The sequence below is a fragment of the Rhinopithecus roxellana genome, chromosome 8 (assembly GCF_007565055.1).
Source record: "Rhinopithecus roxellana isolate Shanxi Qingling chromosome 8, ASM756505v1, whole genome shotgun sequence".
NCBI lineage: Eukaryota > Metazoa > Chordata > Mammalia > Primates > Cercopithecidae > Rhinopithecus > Rhinopithecus roxellana.
Window position 1 is genome coordinate 117,360,861 of NC_044556.1, and position 13,842 is coordinate 117,374,702.

The 13,842-nt window shown below is 37.3% G+C and overlaps 1 protein-coding gene across 5 annotated transcripts in view; it reads left to right on the forward strand.

The window, feature by feature from the left end:
* Positions 1–13,842, forward strand: part of POU2F1 (POU class 2 homeobox 1) — a 204,459-nt gene that overhangs the window by 172,311 nt on the left and 18,306 nt on the right. For all 5 annotated transcript variants that reach the window (XM_010371799.2, XM_030936357.1, XM_030936354.1 and 2 more), the window contains 4 exons: positions 677–818; positions 2,379–2,518; positions 3,589–3,768; positions 5,855–5,960. In XM_010371799.2, the coding sequence (XP_010370101.1) occupies positions 677–818; positions 2,379–2,518; positions 3,589–3,768; positions 5,855–5,960 (568 nt within the window). The remainder of the gene's footprint in view (positions 1–676; positions 819–2,378; positions 2,519–3,588; positions 3,769–5,854; positions 5,961–13,842) is intronic.

Here is a 13,842-nt window from a genome sequence, read left to right on the forward strand (position 1 = left end):
TTTTGAGACAGGGTCTCGCTCTGTCACCCAGACTGGAGTGCAGTGGCACGATAACAGCTTGCTACAGCCTTGACCTCCTGGGCTCAAGGGATCCTTCCACCTCAGCCTCTCAAATGGCTAGGACTACAGGCACAAGCCACCACGCCTGGCTGATATTTGTATTTTTTTTTTTTTTTTTTTAGATGTTTTGCCACGTTCCCCAGGCTGGTCTGGAAATCCTGGGCTCAAGTAATCCACCCATGTAGGCCTAGGCCTCCCAAAATGCTGGGATTAAAGGTGTGAGCCACTGTGCCCAGACCAGATAAATACATTTTTAAAGATTACTTAAATCACTTTGGTTGTATCATTTAAGGGGCTTGTTAGAATATTAGCACTATTTTTGATACCTAGTTGAAATTTTGGTATCTCCATGATTACATAAGGTGGCAAGAAGAGATTCAAAATGGGAAAGTATGTGGGACAGTATTGAACATTATAATGATCAGGCCTGACAGAGTCCTCACAGTAACACTGTAACTGGCTTAGGAATGGAATTTATGTGGGACCCCGTAAGTGGAATAATTATTGACTCTGTCTAAAGCAGTTACTGGAGCAACACCCCAGAGTGAAGGCTTTAAGCATTGGTGAGATGACTCTGTCTTTCCTCTCCTCTTCTCCTGCTCTGTATTGTGTGTAGGGTGATGTTGGGCTCGCTATGGGGAAACTATATGGAAATGACTTCAGCCAAACTACCATCTCTCGCTTTGAAGCCTTGAACCTCAGCTTTAAGAACATGTGCAAGTTGAAGCCACTTTTAGAGAAGTGGCTGAATGATGCAGGTAAGTGACTATATAAGACATTTCTTTGTCATTCGTTGGAATTTTACAGGGGGATTGTTATATAAATTGGGGTTTATGTTTCTTACTCTATTTTTGTTATTATGGAACCTTGAAGCTTACTAATTCTGGGAGGATCATTATGAATTATGGTAATATAAATCAGAAAGCCGATTCATTTAAATATTCTAGTAATTACAGTGTAAATAATTAGCAATAATTTTTAGCCCGAAATACTTCTTGTATTTGAGCCAGGAAAGGAACACACACACACACACACACAGTTGAAGGAATAGGATAAGAAGGCTTTTGTATTTAGGTAAGCTTGAAGTAGAAGCTTATTGTTTCTTCCTTGATGAATTATCATAGAACTTGTTCTTGCAATATTGCTGCTTTTGTTATTTCAGATGACCACACATATCATTCAGAAAAGTTGGACTACTAGCTTAGTCTTACGTTTTTTTGTTCTGAGAGTTCCTTTTGGAAGATTGGAATTTTGAGTCACAGTATCATAGACTGTGAAAGCTGTAGGAGTCATATAGATCCCTTAAACTATGGTTCTTATTGTAGATATGAACAAAAAATAGGCCTTTGGAAAAGACAAACCTGAAACACGCATCCTTGGACAGTTTTATTCAGTAGCTGTGGGTGAGGCCTAGGCATCTGTTTCCGGAGTCCACAGATAAGAACCACTGGTTTACTCCTTCCATCTTATTTTACATGTAGCAGAAACAAACTCAGTTGTGTATGACTTGCCCAAGGTTATTAAACTGTGAAATTACAGAACCCTGTGATTTAACTTCAGAGAATTTATAAATATTTCATTTGTTTCTTTTCTTTTTACCCTAGATTATACCAATAAAATCAGAGGCCATTTACAAGATAAATATTAAACGTTCAGTAAAGAAACTTTCTTCCTTTTATCGCCAGAACTTATAAACAAACAGAACTGGAGACATAGAGCTGAGTTTAAGGATAGAAATAGTAAACCTCTTTTTTCTCAGAAACAGAAATCCAAAAGTAGTGGTAATATTGTCAACATCCTAGGACAAAGAATGCCAATAAGGGCAGCAGAAATATCCATGGTAGTAAATATGTATTTTGGGGGGGGGGGGGGGCGGAGGAGCAGGTAAGGGGAGACATGGTCTCACTGTGTTGCCCAGGCTGGAGTGCAATGACACGATCTCAGCTCACTGCAACCTCTGCCTTCCAGATTCAAGTGATTCTCCTGCCTCGGCCTCCCAAGTAACTGGGACCACAGGTGCACGCCACCGTGCCCAGCTAATTTTTGTATTTTTGATAGAGATGGGGTTTCACCACGTTAGCCAGGCTGGTCTTGAACTCCTGACCTCAAGTGATCCTCCCGCCTCCGCCTCCCAAAGTGCTAGGTTTACAGGTGTGAACCACCATGCCCGGCCAATAAGCAATATTGTAATGTAGGTTATGTGAAAACCTTTTCATACTTCATGTAGTTTATTTTGTCAGTTTTGTTAATATGCATATTATGCATATGAATCACTGTGCTCAGCTAATTTTATTTCTGTATTTTCTTCATTCTTACAGAGAACCTCTCATCTGATTCGTCCCTTTCCAGCCCAAGTGCCCTGAATTCTCCAGGAATTGAGGGCTTGAGCCGTAGGAGGAAGAAACGCACCAGCATAGAGACCAACATCCGTGTGGCCTTAGAGAAGAGTTTCTTGGAGGTCAGTGAGGATTTTACTTTTCTGTACATGGGATTGTCTGTGTGGTACTTAACATTAGTACTTAGTAGAAACTGTAGGTGGTAAAAGATGACATGTCAGCCTCTGCCCTTATGGATGATTATGAATAGGTGAAGTAAGTAAGTTACTAACGTAGGAGACAGAACCAGAGTTCTGCAGGGTTCAGGAGAGACCAGAATCACATCCATGCAAGCGCTCAGTATGAGAGAGGTGGCAGCTAACGTAGGATACATAGGAATTAATTCCACAGACTACAAAAGGTGGGGGGAAAGTACTTTAGCGGAGGAAACACATGAGCATTTCCCCCTCAGAGTGGGGGAGAAACACTGAAGTGAGGGAATCCATAGGGTGTATCAGGAGACACTCCAGTAGGTTGGTTGGTTAAATTGTAGTGTCTGTATGTCTGGAATAGTAGTTTGGGATTGGAACACTAGAGACCTTGAGTGTTAGGCTATGGAGCTTAAGTTAATGCAAGAGATATTTGGCAATTATTTTTTTTTAACCAGGTAATATCATAATAAAGCTTTTAAGAAAATTTTGACTTCTCTAATTCAGAAAAGACTTGAGCACATTGGGAGAACACTGAATTAGGAATTTTTATCAGCTCTGCCCCTGATTGGGCAAATCACATGATTTCTTTAAGCTGAAGGTCCTTCATCTGTGAAACACCTGCCTTTCCTACTGTGAGGTCCAAATTAGATAGCATGAAGCATGGAGAAAGGTTAAATTCCTACTAATACATATGGTTGTACTGGTATTTTGTTAATTTCATTCATAATTAATAGATCTTAAAAATGAAAAACTATAGATATTCAAGGATAACTTATTCTAAGTTAATATGAATAAGTTTAGTAGGCATATGTTCATTAGAACTTCTATCTACAGAATCTCTTTGTTGAAAGTGGCCCAATATGGATGGTCATATGTATCCCAGCTTCATTTTCTAACCTGTCCCTCCTCATTTGTTTATTTATATACTGATGTGATTATGCCAGTAGTTCAAAAAGTTATTCCAAAGGATAGTTATTCCAAAGGATTTTTTCACCCTGCAGAATCAAAAGCCTACCTCGGAAGAGATCACTATGATTGCTGATCAGCTCAATATGGAAAAAGAGGTGATTCGTGTTTGGTTCTGTAACCGCCGCCAGAAAGAAAAAAGAATAAACCCACCAAGCAGTGGTGGGACCAGCAACTCACCTATCAAAGCAATTTTCCCCAGCCCAACTTCACTGGTAAGAATAAAAAAAATGCAAGCTCAAGGGCTAATTTTCACAATTTTACAAATGACCTGTTAAATCAGTTTATTTCATAATGGTAATTTAATGAATAAATACATCAAGTAAATACATATAAATTTATATTTTAGACATTATCAAGGTAATGAAATTCTCATGCTCGCGTGCTCTCTCTCGCTCTCTCGCTCTCTCGCTCTCTGTCTGCTGAGGTCACTGGTCTTGAGGTGCCCCTGCATGGAGGTTGAAATCTCATGTTGTTATTAACCCAAGAACTTCTTGGTCTATCTTATTTTTTATTTATTTTTCTATTTATTTTATTGTATTGTATTGAGACGGAGTCTCACTCCATCACGCAGGCTGGAGTACAGTGGTACGATCTCAGCTCACTGCAACCTCCGCCTCCTGGGTTCAAGTGATTCTTGTGCCTCAGCCTCCCGAGTAACTGGGATTACAGATGTACCCCACAGATGTACCACCATTCCCGGCTAATTTTTTGTACTTTTGATAGAAGCAGGGTTTCACCATGTTGGCCAGGCTGGTCTTGAACTCCAGACCTCAAGTGATCCACCGCCTCGGCCTCCGCCTCCCAAAGTGCTGGGATTACAGGTGTGAGCCACCACACCAGTCTTCTTTTTTTCTTTTCTTTTCTTTTTTTTTTTTTTTGGAGACAGAGTTTCACTCTTATTGTCCAGGCTGGAGTGCAATGGTGTGATCTCAATTCACTGCAACCTCCGCCTCCTGGGTTCAAAAGATTCTCCTGCCTCAGCCTCCCGAAGTAGCTGGGATTACAGGCACCCGCCACAAGGCCCAGCTAATTTTTTTGTATTTTTAGTTGAGACCGGGGTTTCACCATGTTCTCCAGGCTAGTCTTAAACTTCTGACCTCAGGTGATCCACCTGCCTCAGCCTCCCAAAGTGCTGGGATTACAGGTGTGAACCACTGCGCCCAGCCCTCCTATCTTATTTTTTAAAGTGAACAATTCTAATTCTTTCATTGCATTTCCATCATACTCTTCTCTGGTATAGTTCATTAGATTACTGTGTAACCATGGGAGTAAATTTGCTACTGAGTCCAGCTATCTCAGAAAATCTTTAGTTACTTTTTATTCGTGTTGAGTCCTAAAGCCCAATTTGTTAAACTTACACTCACATGATTAAGTGACAGCAAATTACCAGATAACTTACAGCTCTGAACTTGTATTAAGACAATCATCTCAGATCTTTTACTTTCAAACAACATATGATCCTTTCCTATGAAGCCTCATTGAGTAACTTCTGCTGTTTGCATTACTCCTAGACTGAAGAGACATACAGTGGTCGTGTGACTCCCTTGATTTTTAGGATGATTATTTCAGGATTCAAAAGATGGGAATATTGTTGAGTTTGCATTTCTGTTCTTTTTAAATTTGGTTTTATTTTATTTGAATGTCATTCCATACTGGCAGGCTTTTTAAATTAAAGTCAGCATTAAAAGCACATGTTAGTTTATTGAAGGTTGTAGTTGTTAAATGGTGGGTCTGTAGTCATAAAGTTATGAGATAGTTATGAAAAAGATAATTATTAAACAACAATTTTGTTTTGTAAAGGTGATGTTTATGTTAATTTGTACTAGAAGAAAGACAGTATCTCTTGCAAAACTAGAATTTTTTGTTGTTTCAAAACGAATCAGTTTTTTAAAAAGTTTACTTCACATTATTTTCATAATTTTATTTTATTAAAACCAAACATAAGGCAATACTGCCCCCTCGCAGAGTCAAAAGTAAAAGTAACACGTACCCCAGATTCCCTGATCCTGTCAAATAGTTTTCTTATTTAAGTAAAGTTGATAATTAGTATAATATTTCTTACCGACTTAGAGTATATCTGTCTCAACACTATTGAAATTTAGGAACTTTTTATTATTTATTTTTAAAACCTGGGCAGAGCTATTTGTGGTATCAGTGAACAACCATCTTCCAATAGCAGCTTTCCAAAATAGGATGGTAAGTGTCTCAATTCCAAGATCAAAGAGTGACTATAAAATCATTTCCTCTTTAAGTTTTGATTTTAAGTGCTTTGTCCATGTTTTCATTTCTGACCTCAAGGTGGCGACCACACCAAGCCTTGTGACTAGCAGTGCAGCAACTACCCTCACAGTCAGCCCTGTCCTCCCTCTGACCAGTGCTGCTGTGACGAATCTTTCAGTTACAGGTAAGCAGCTGCAGGCAGTGCACCTGCTGAGCACATGGGAGGCCCATGATGAGTTATTATAAGAATCTGCCATTAAATTGTGAATTAAGGCTCTAACTAAAGATAGGTGTTGCTCATAAACATCAATTTTCTTTAAAATAATTCCTTTCCTTAAAAACCTTCAATAGCTGTGCCTTTTTGCATTCAGAAAAACATGCAAGTTTGTCAATTCATGAAGGTTATTTCCAGTCTGAACCTGATCTCCCACTAGTCTTTTGCCTACCCCACCCTCAACACACAGGAGGGCTCCATCCATACCTTTGTAAACATCCCTACACTGGAAATGTCCATCTTAGCCTGCCGTTCTTGATCTGTTATTGATAAAACTATACCAACTTGTATGTCAGTTTTTCTTGGAAATGTTCTTTAGCTTCCCCAGGAAACTATTCATTTCCACGTATCTGTATTATAAATAATTTTATTTTCACACACCTGTCTTTCCCAATAGACTGCACTTCTCAAAAGATTTGAGTGTTCTTTTTGAACTCTTGATGCCTAGCTCAGTGCGTGACATACTCTGTAAAATTAATGGGGTTTTTTTTTCCCCTTTGGCCTCCTTTCAATAGCAAATTTTCCAGATAAATTTAAAATCACTTAGCACTGTCATCAGATTTTTTTTTAGTGATACATAGTGCATAACACATGCTGTAATTATTCACCAGGTTGGTTATTTGCTAGTAAATCATTGGGCAGATTAATGATATTTCTTATTGGAGCTTAATTTAACCTAGAGGTGGGAATTTTTATTTTTCTCACTTATGTTTTAAGTTTATAATGCCTCCTTGGTTCTATGACCTACCCATGATGTAAAAATTGAATAAATGGCTTTATATTATATTAAATTTCTTTTTTTTTTTTTTTTTTTTTTTGAGAAGGAGTCTCGCTCTGTCGCCCAGGCTGGAGTGCAGTGGCCGGATCTCAGCTCACTGCAAGCTCCGCCTCCCGGGTTTACGCCATTCTTCTGCCTCAGCCTCCCGAGTAGCTGGGACTACAGGCGCCCGCCACCTCGCCCGGCTAGTTTTTTTTTGTATTTTTTAGTAGAGACGGGGTTTCACTGGGTTAGCCAGGATGGTCTCGATCTCCTGACCTCGTGATCCGCCCGTCTCGGCCTCCCAAAGTGCTGGGATTACAGGCTTGAGCCACCGCGCCCGGCCTAAATTTCTACATTATTAGAACATTTTTATTTTTTTCTGCATCCAGTCATCCATTAATTTTTGCTTATGTTAAACAGTGTTTCTTGACCTCTTCTAGATGTTGAACCTTTTTAAGAATTTGAAAGCTACAGACTTTTCCTCACACAAAATAGACATATACACAATTTTTAGTAAAATTTAAGGTTTATACATGACAGCTCCCATCAACCTCCGATCCCAAGGCTATTTGTGGATACCTACAGGTTCCAGTTTTAAGAACCTTGGTTCAAGAATATATTTAAGAACCTTGGTTAAAAATATATATAATATTGAGCACTTTTACTTAATAAGCAAACTGTTAGTGATTGATTGGCATTGTGTCAGACACCAAGAACATGAAGTCCCATCTCTGAGGACCTTGTTGTCCAAATTGACTGCCAGTCACCCGGTAAATTATGAACTGAATCTTACCTTCCCAACAAGTTATGTTGCTTTAGGTCTAAAAATACCTGTCTTTTACAGAAAATTTGTTTAATAGTTTACACATTAAGAACAAATAGCTTTGCAGTTTTCTTAAAATATGGGAAAATCAAAGTAATTTTAGAGAGATTTTAATACTCAAAACTAGCTAAAAATTTGCATCAGTGTTTAATACTTCTTACCAGCCACATTTTCGTGAACTCACTCACTCAGCCTATTTATGTGGATCTAATTGTGATTTTTTTTTCTGACATGCTGATAATTTTTCCTGGAATGAATTTTTTTTTTTAATTATTAAGAAACAACATTACTAGGAAATTGAAACAGGAAAAACAATCACAAGTACTATTTTTATTTTCTCTTTAAATCTTTTTTATATGTACATGTATGTATAGTTTCAGTAGTATTTGTACAGTACAGTATTTGATTGCAGCCTTATGAAACTCTAAGCAGAGGACTGAGGCTCGGCCTGGACACCTGACCCACAAAACCTATGAGATGATAAATAGTGTTGATGTAAGCTGCTGAATTTGTGTCATTGCTCCTTGAAAGAGAAGAAGAGTCGGTGTCAAGTGGATTTTCTTTTCTTACTCTTTTGTCAGCCGTTGCTCTAAAGCATGCCCCCTTTTAATTTTTTTTTCCTCTTTGGACTGTAACTTTCTTGTACAGCCTCTTTTCCTCTGATATTTTTATACTGCCTTCTTTTCTCTGTTGAGAAAAGTAGCATGTTTCTTTATCATGTTCTTTATTAAAGATAGCCAGTGTCTTAATCATACAACTTATCTAATGCAATCTGCTTTCTTCCTGAAGACTTTCTTCTTGGGATTTCTATGATTGCTTATTTTAAATTGTTTTCCTGAGTTAAATCCAGTGTTTCTCTGATCCCCTGTCTTCCTCTTTGATTCCTTTTTGTCTGGAGCATGTTCTCAAGTAATTTTATTTAGAAAGGTTACATGGGAGGTAAAATTTCAAAATGCAGGTATAACTGAGAAGTATTTATTTTGCCTTCACGGTTTTTTTTTTGGAGTTTGTCCAGTTACAAAAGTATTTTTCCTTTGAATTTTGTTGTGTTTTAGCATCTAGTGTTGCTAATGAAAAGTCTGATTTCAATCTCTTTTTCCTTGTTTTTTCTCTCTATAAACCTTAAGGATTTTGTTTAAATCTTATACTGTTCTAAAATTTCACTACAAGATTTCAAAGAAGGGACCTTTTAAAACTTGCCCTCATTGGCCTTCAGCAAGCATTTTCAATGTGAATTAATGTCTTTCTTGAACTCTGGTAATTTATCTTTTTTTTTAAGTTAGAGTTTTTTGGCATTCACTCTGTTTATTCATTTTGTGCCATTTGTAATGTGCTGTTGGCTTTTTTCATTGTCTGGTGATTTTTGGTTATTTATTCATAGTGATGAATGCAAGATTACATTACTTAGTATCAGTAGCTTGCAAGGGTTTTTCCTGACATTGTGTAGCTTCTGTTACTCAAGAGTCCCCTCCCCTGAATGGAAGGGTTCACAGTGAGCTGTGAATGTGAGTAAAAAACTGCCAGACTTTATTTCAGCTTATGAACAGGAAGCAGGCAGGCAAGCGAGGCTTTCTCTCATACTTTTCCAAAATGAGGGGTATCTTTACTCATGCTTGCAAGTGCCTACACTAGAATCCTTAGCGTTCCATAGTCAGATTTTATTTTCTATGAAGAGTAGGTGACATTGGTTCTGTTCATCTGAGAGGTCTGGCAGAAGGAGGGAAAGGCCCACTGTGAGAGCTATTATGTGAATAGTCCTTGAATCACCCTGTTCTCTGACCCTGTTTCCATCTACCTCAGTATCTGGCAAATAACTCTGAGCTGGGACTCTCTGTAAGGCTCCATCAGAGTGAATAATTTCCTCCTCTGTCATAGTCTCCTGTGCCCTTCTGGACTATGGTTGATTTCTCCACCATCCAACTTCATCCTTTTTCTCATTTCTGCAAATCTGTCTGAATCTCAAATCCTCTGATATCTGTCACCAGAGCTCTTCTTCCCTTTTGTATCTCTTTACTATTATTTGGAATAGGATTTTAGAAATGAAGGGAAAAACCATATCCTCAGTACTATCTTCTAAGAAAAATCATGTTTGATTGATGTGGTTGTCTTATTTTCCCATAGGTACCTTTGACACATAATAGGTCCTTGGTAAACATTCTAAAATAGATGCAAGAGTGATCATTGCCATACTCCTCCAGAAAGACAAGTGTTCCATTGTGTCTCAAAAACTTGTAAAAATTCCACAGCCCTTAATAATCTCAACCAAACATGCCCTGCCCCCAATTCATTTTCCAAAACATTTTTCATAATGACAAAATTGTTCATTCCTCAAAAAGATATAGCAACTATAATTATATAGCCACCTAACAACAAAGGCCCAAGATACAGTAAACAAAAAGGAATAAAATTCAAAGAAGAAACAGACAATTCAACAATAATAGTTTCAGATATATTATTTATTTGAGCTATGTTTAAAAAAAAAAAAATTCAGGCCATGTGCAGTGGCTCATGCCTATAAATCCCAGCACTTTGGTAGGCCAAGATGGAAGGATCGCTTAAGTCCGGGAGTTCAAAACCTGCCTGGGCAACATAGTAAGACCTTGTCTCTCCAAAAAAAAAAAAAAAAAATGAACAAAATTAGCCAGGCATGGTGGCACATGCCTCTAGTCCTAGCTACTCGGGAGGCTGAGGCGGAAGGGTCACTTGAGTCTGGGAAGTTGAGGCTGCAATAAGCTGAAATTGTACCACTGCACTCCAGCCTGAGAACAGAGCAAGACCCTGTTTGTAACAAAAAAAGTCGTGAAGGATATACAAGATTTGAGCACTATCAACCAACTTGTTCTAACTGCCATCTGCGGAACACTTGGTCCAGCAACAGCAGAAAACACATCCTTTTCATATACACATGGAACATCCATCTCCCAGGATACTTTTAGCCATAAAACAAGTTTCAGTAAATTAAAAAGGATTAAAATCATACAAAGTGTGTTGCCTGATGACAACTGAGATAAACTAGAAATTAACAATAGAAATAAATTTGGGAAGTCCCCATGCATTTGGAAATTAAAACATGGATCAAAGAAGAAATAACATTCCTCCTGTGTTTTCCTACCAGGCCAGCATTACCCAGATACCCAAGCTTAGATAAATATCACAAGAAAAAAATTACAAACTCATATTCCTCAGGAAAATGTAAACCAAAACTCTCAAAAGAATCTTAGCAAGTCAAATCCAGCAACATACTGAAAAAAATCAAACAATTATATACATCATGGCCAAGGAGGATTTATCTCCCAGGAATGTATGGTTAGTCCAATAACTGAACATCAATTAATGTAACACATAATGGTAGAAGAAAGGATAGAAACCACATAATCATCTCAGTGGGTACAGAAAATATATTTGTAAAAATCCAAAACCCATTCGTGATAAAAACTGAAATACAAAGGAACTGCCTCACCTGATAAAGAGCACTTACTAATACTCTCCAGCAAAGAGAATACTTAATGGCAAAAGACTAAATACTTTCCCCACTAAGACTGGGAATTAGGTAAGAGTGTTTGCTCTTGTGGACTTCTGATTAACATTGTCCTGGAGAGTATAGCCTCCAGTAAAGGACAGCAAAAAAATGAAAGACAGTTTGTAAAGGAGGAAGTTAAACTGCTTCTATTTGCATTATTCTATATGCATAAAAGCACCAAGGAATTCACCAAAAAAAGAAAGATATCTAGGACTAGTCAATAAATTCGGTATTGTTGCAGAATACAAGATTGATATATAAAAATCAATTACATTTGTATATACTATCAATGGACAGTTCAAAAATGAAATTTAGGAAATAACTTGTATGTAACAGTATCAAAAGAATAAAATACTTAGGAATAAACTTCAGAAGTGTAAGACTTGAACAATGAAAACTACAATTTGCTGAAAGAAGTTAAAAGTCTAAATAAAGAGACATTTCATATTCCACATTCATGTTTTGGAAAACGAGGCATTCTTAAGATGACAGTTTTTTTCCAGCTGGAGATATGTGTGCATATCTCTCTCTCTCTGATTTCAAGGTTAATCCACATTGTAACACAAATATATATTTTTTATTTTATTTATTTCATATATATATAATTTGTTTTCAGTTTTCTAGACAGGGTATTGCCCTAACACAGTGGCACAATCACAGTTCACTGCAGCCTCAACTTCCCAAGCTTAAGCAATCCTCCCACTTCAGCCTCCCCAGTAGCTGGGACTATAGCCACATGCCACCTGCCCAGCTCATTTTTGTATTTTTTTGCGGAGATAAGGTTTTGCCATATTGCCCAGGCTGGTCTCGAACTCCTGGGCTCAAGCAATTCACCCACCTTGGCCTCCCAATGTGCTAGGATTACAGGCATGGGCCACCATGCTCAGTCTTCCAGCTTGATTTATAGATTCAACAAAATCATAGTAAAAATTCCAACAGGTTTTTTTTGTTTTGTTTTAAAGAAATCAATAAACTCTTTCGAAAATATACGTGGAAGGGACCCGAATAGACAAAACAATTTTGAAAAAGAATGAAATTAGAGGATTTTCATGTCCCGATTTCAAGGTTTACTGTAAAGCAACAATAATCAAAGCAGTATATTACTGGCATACATATAGATATATACAGTAAATGGAACTAAATTAAGAGTCCAGAAGCAAAACTTTGAATTTATGCTTTATTGATATTTGACAGAGGTGCCAAGGCAATTCAATAGGGAAAGGATAGTCTTCAACAAATGGTTCTAGGACAACTGGATATCCGTATGCAGAAAGAGGAATTTAGATCCTTACCTTACACCGTGCATAAAAATTAACTGAAGTGGATCAAAGGCCTAAATATAAGAGCTGAAACTATAAAGCCTCTAGTAAATTAAGTGGGACAAAATTTTTGTGACCTTGGGTTAAGCAAAGAGTTCATAGACACAGCACCAAGAGAATAATCCATAAAAGAAAAAATATATTCGTAAATTCAACTTCATCAAAGTAAAATCTTTTGTGCTTTTTGAAGCACAAAAGCCGCAGACTGAGAGAAAACATTTGCAGATCACATATCCAATAAAGGAATTGTGTCTAGAATGTATAAACAACTCTTAAAACTCAATAGTAAGAATATAAACAACTCCGATTTCTAAATGGACAAATGTTAGTATACATTTTACCAAGGAAGATATAGGAGTGACTAGTAAGCACATGGAGAGATGTGTGACGTTGGCATTACTTATTAGGGAAATGCAGATTAAAACCATAATGAGATACTGCTTTGTACTCACCAGAATGGCTATAATCAAAAAGACCCAAGATGATGAATGTTGGGAAGGATGTGGAGAAACTGGAATTTCGATGCATTGCTTGTAGGAATGTAGAATGATACAACTTCAGAAAACACCCTGGCAGTTCTTTTAAACATAAATTTAGCATCCTACCCAGCAATTTCCCCAAGAGAAATGAAGACATTTCCACACAAAAACTTTAATGTGAGTGTTCATATAGCAGTCTTATTTATAATATCCAAAAACTGGAAACAAACCAGTGCTCATCAACTGGTGAATGAATAAACAAAATGTGTTGTATCTACACAGTGGAATATTATTCAGCCGTAAAAATTAATGAGGTATTGATTTGTGCTACAATGTGGATGAACCTTGAAAACAGAATGCTAAGTAAAAGAACCCAGATGCAAGAGACTACATATTGTATGACTCCATTTGTGTGGACATTTGTGTGAAATGTCCTCAAAAATCTATAGAGACAAAAAGCAGATAACTAGGTAGGAGTGTGACATGATTACAAACAGGCACAAGGGATCTTTTTTGGGAGTGGAAATGTCATAATCTGGGTTGGGATGATGGTTGTATAACTGTAAGTTGATTAAAAGTAATTGAATTTTAAAACTGGATGAATTTTCATGTGGTTACTAGTCACTCCTATATCTTCCTTGGTAAAATGTATACTAACATTTGTCCATTTAAAAATCTGAGTTGTCTATAATCTTACTATTGAGTTGTAAGAGTTGTTTATACATTCTGACACAACTCTCAGTTCCTTTATTGGATATGTGATCTGCAAATGTTTTCTCTCAGTCTGTGGCTTTTGAAGCACAAAAGATTTTACTTTTGATGAAGTTGAATTTACTGATTTATTTTTTCTTCTATGGATCGTTCTCTTGGTGCTGTGTCCATGAACTCTTT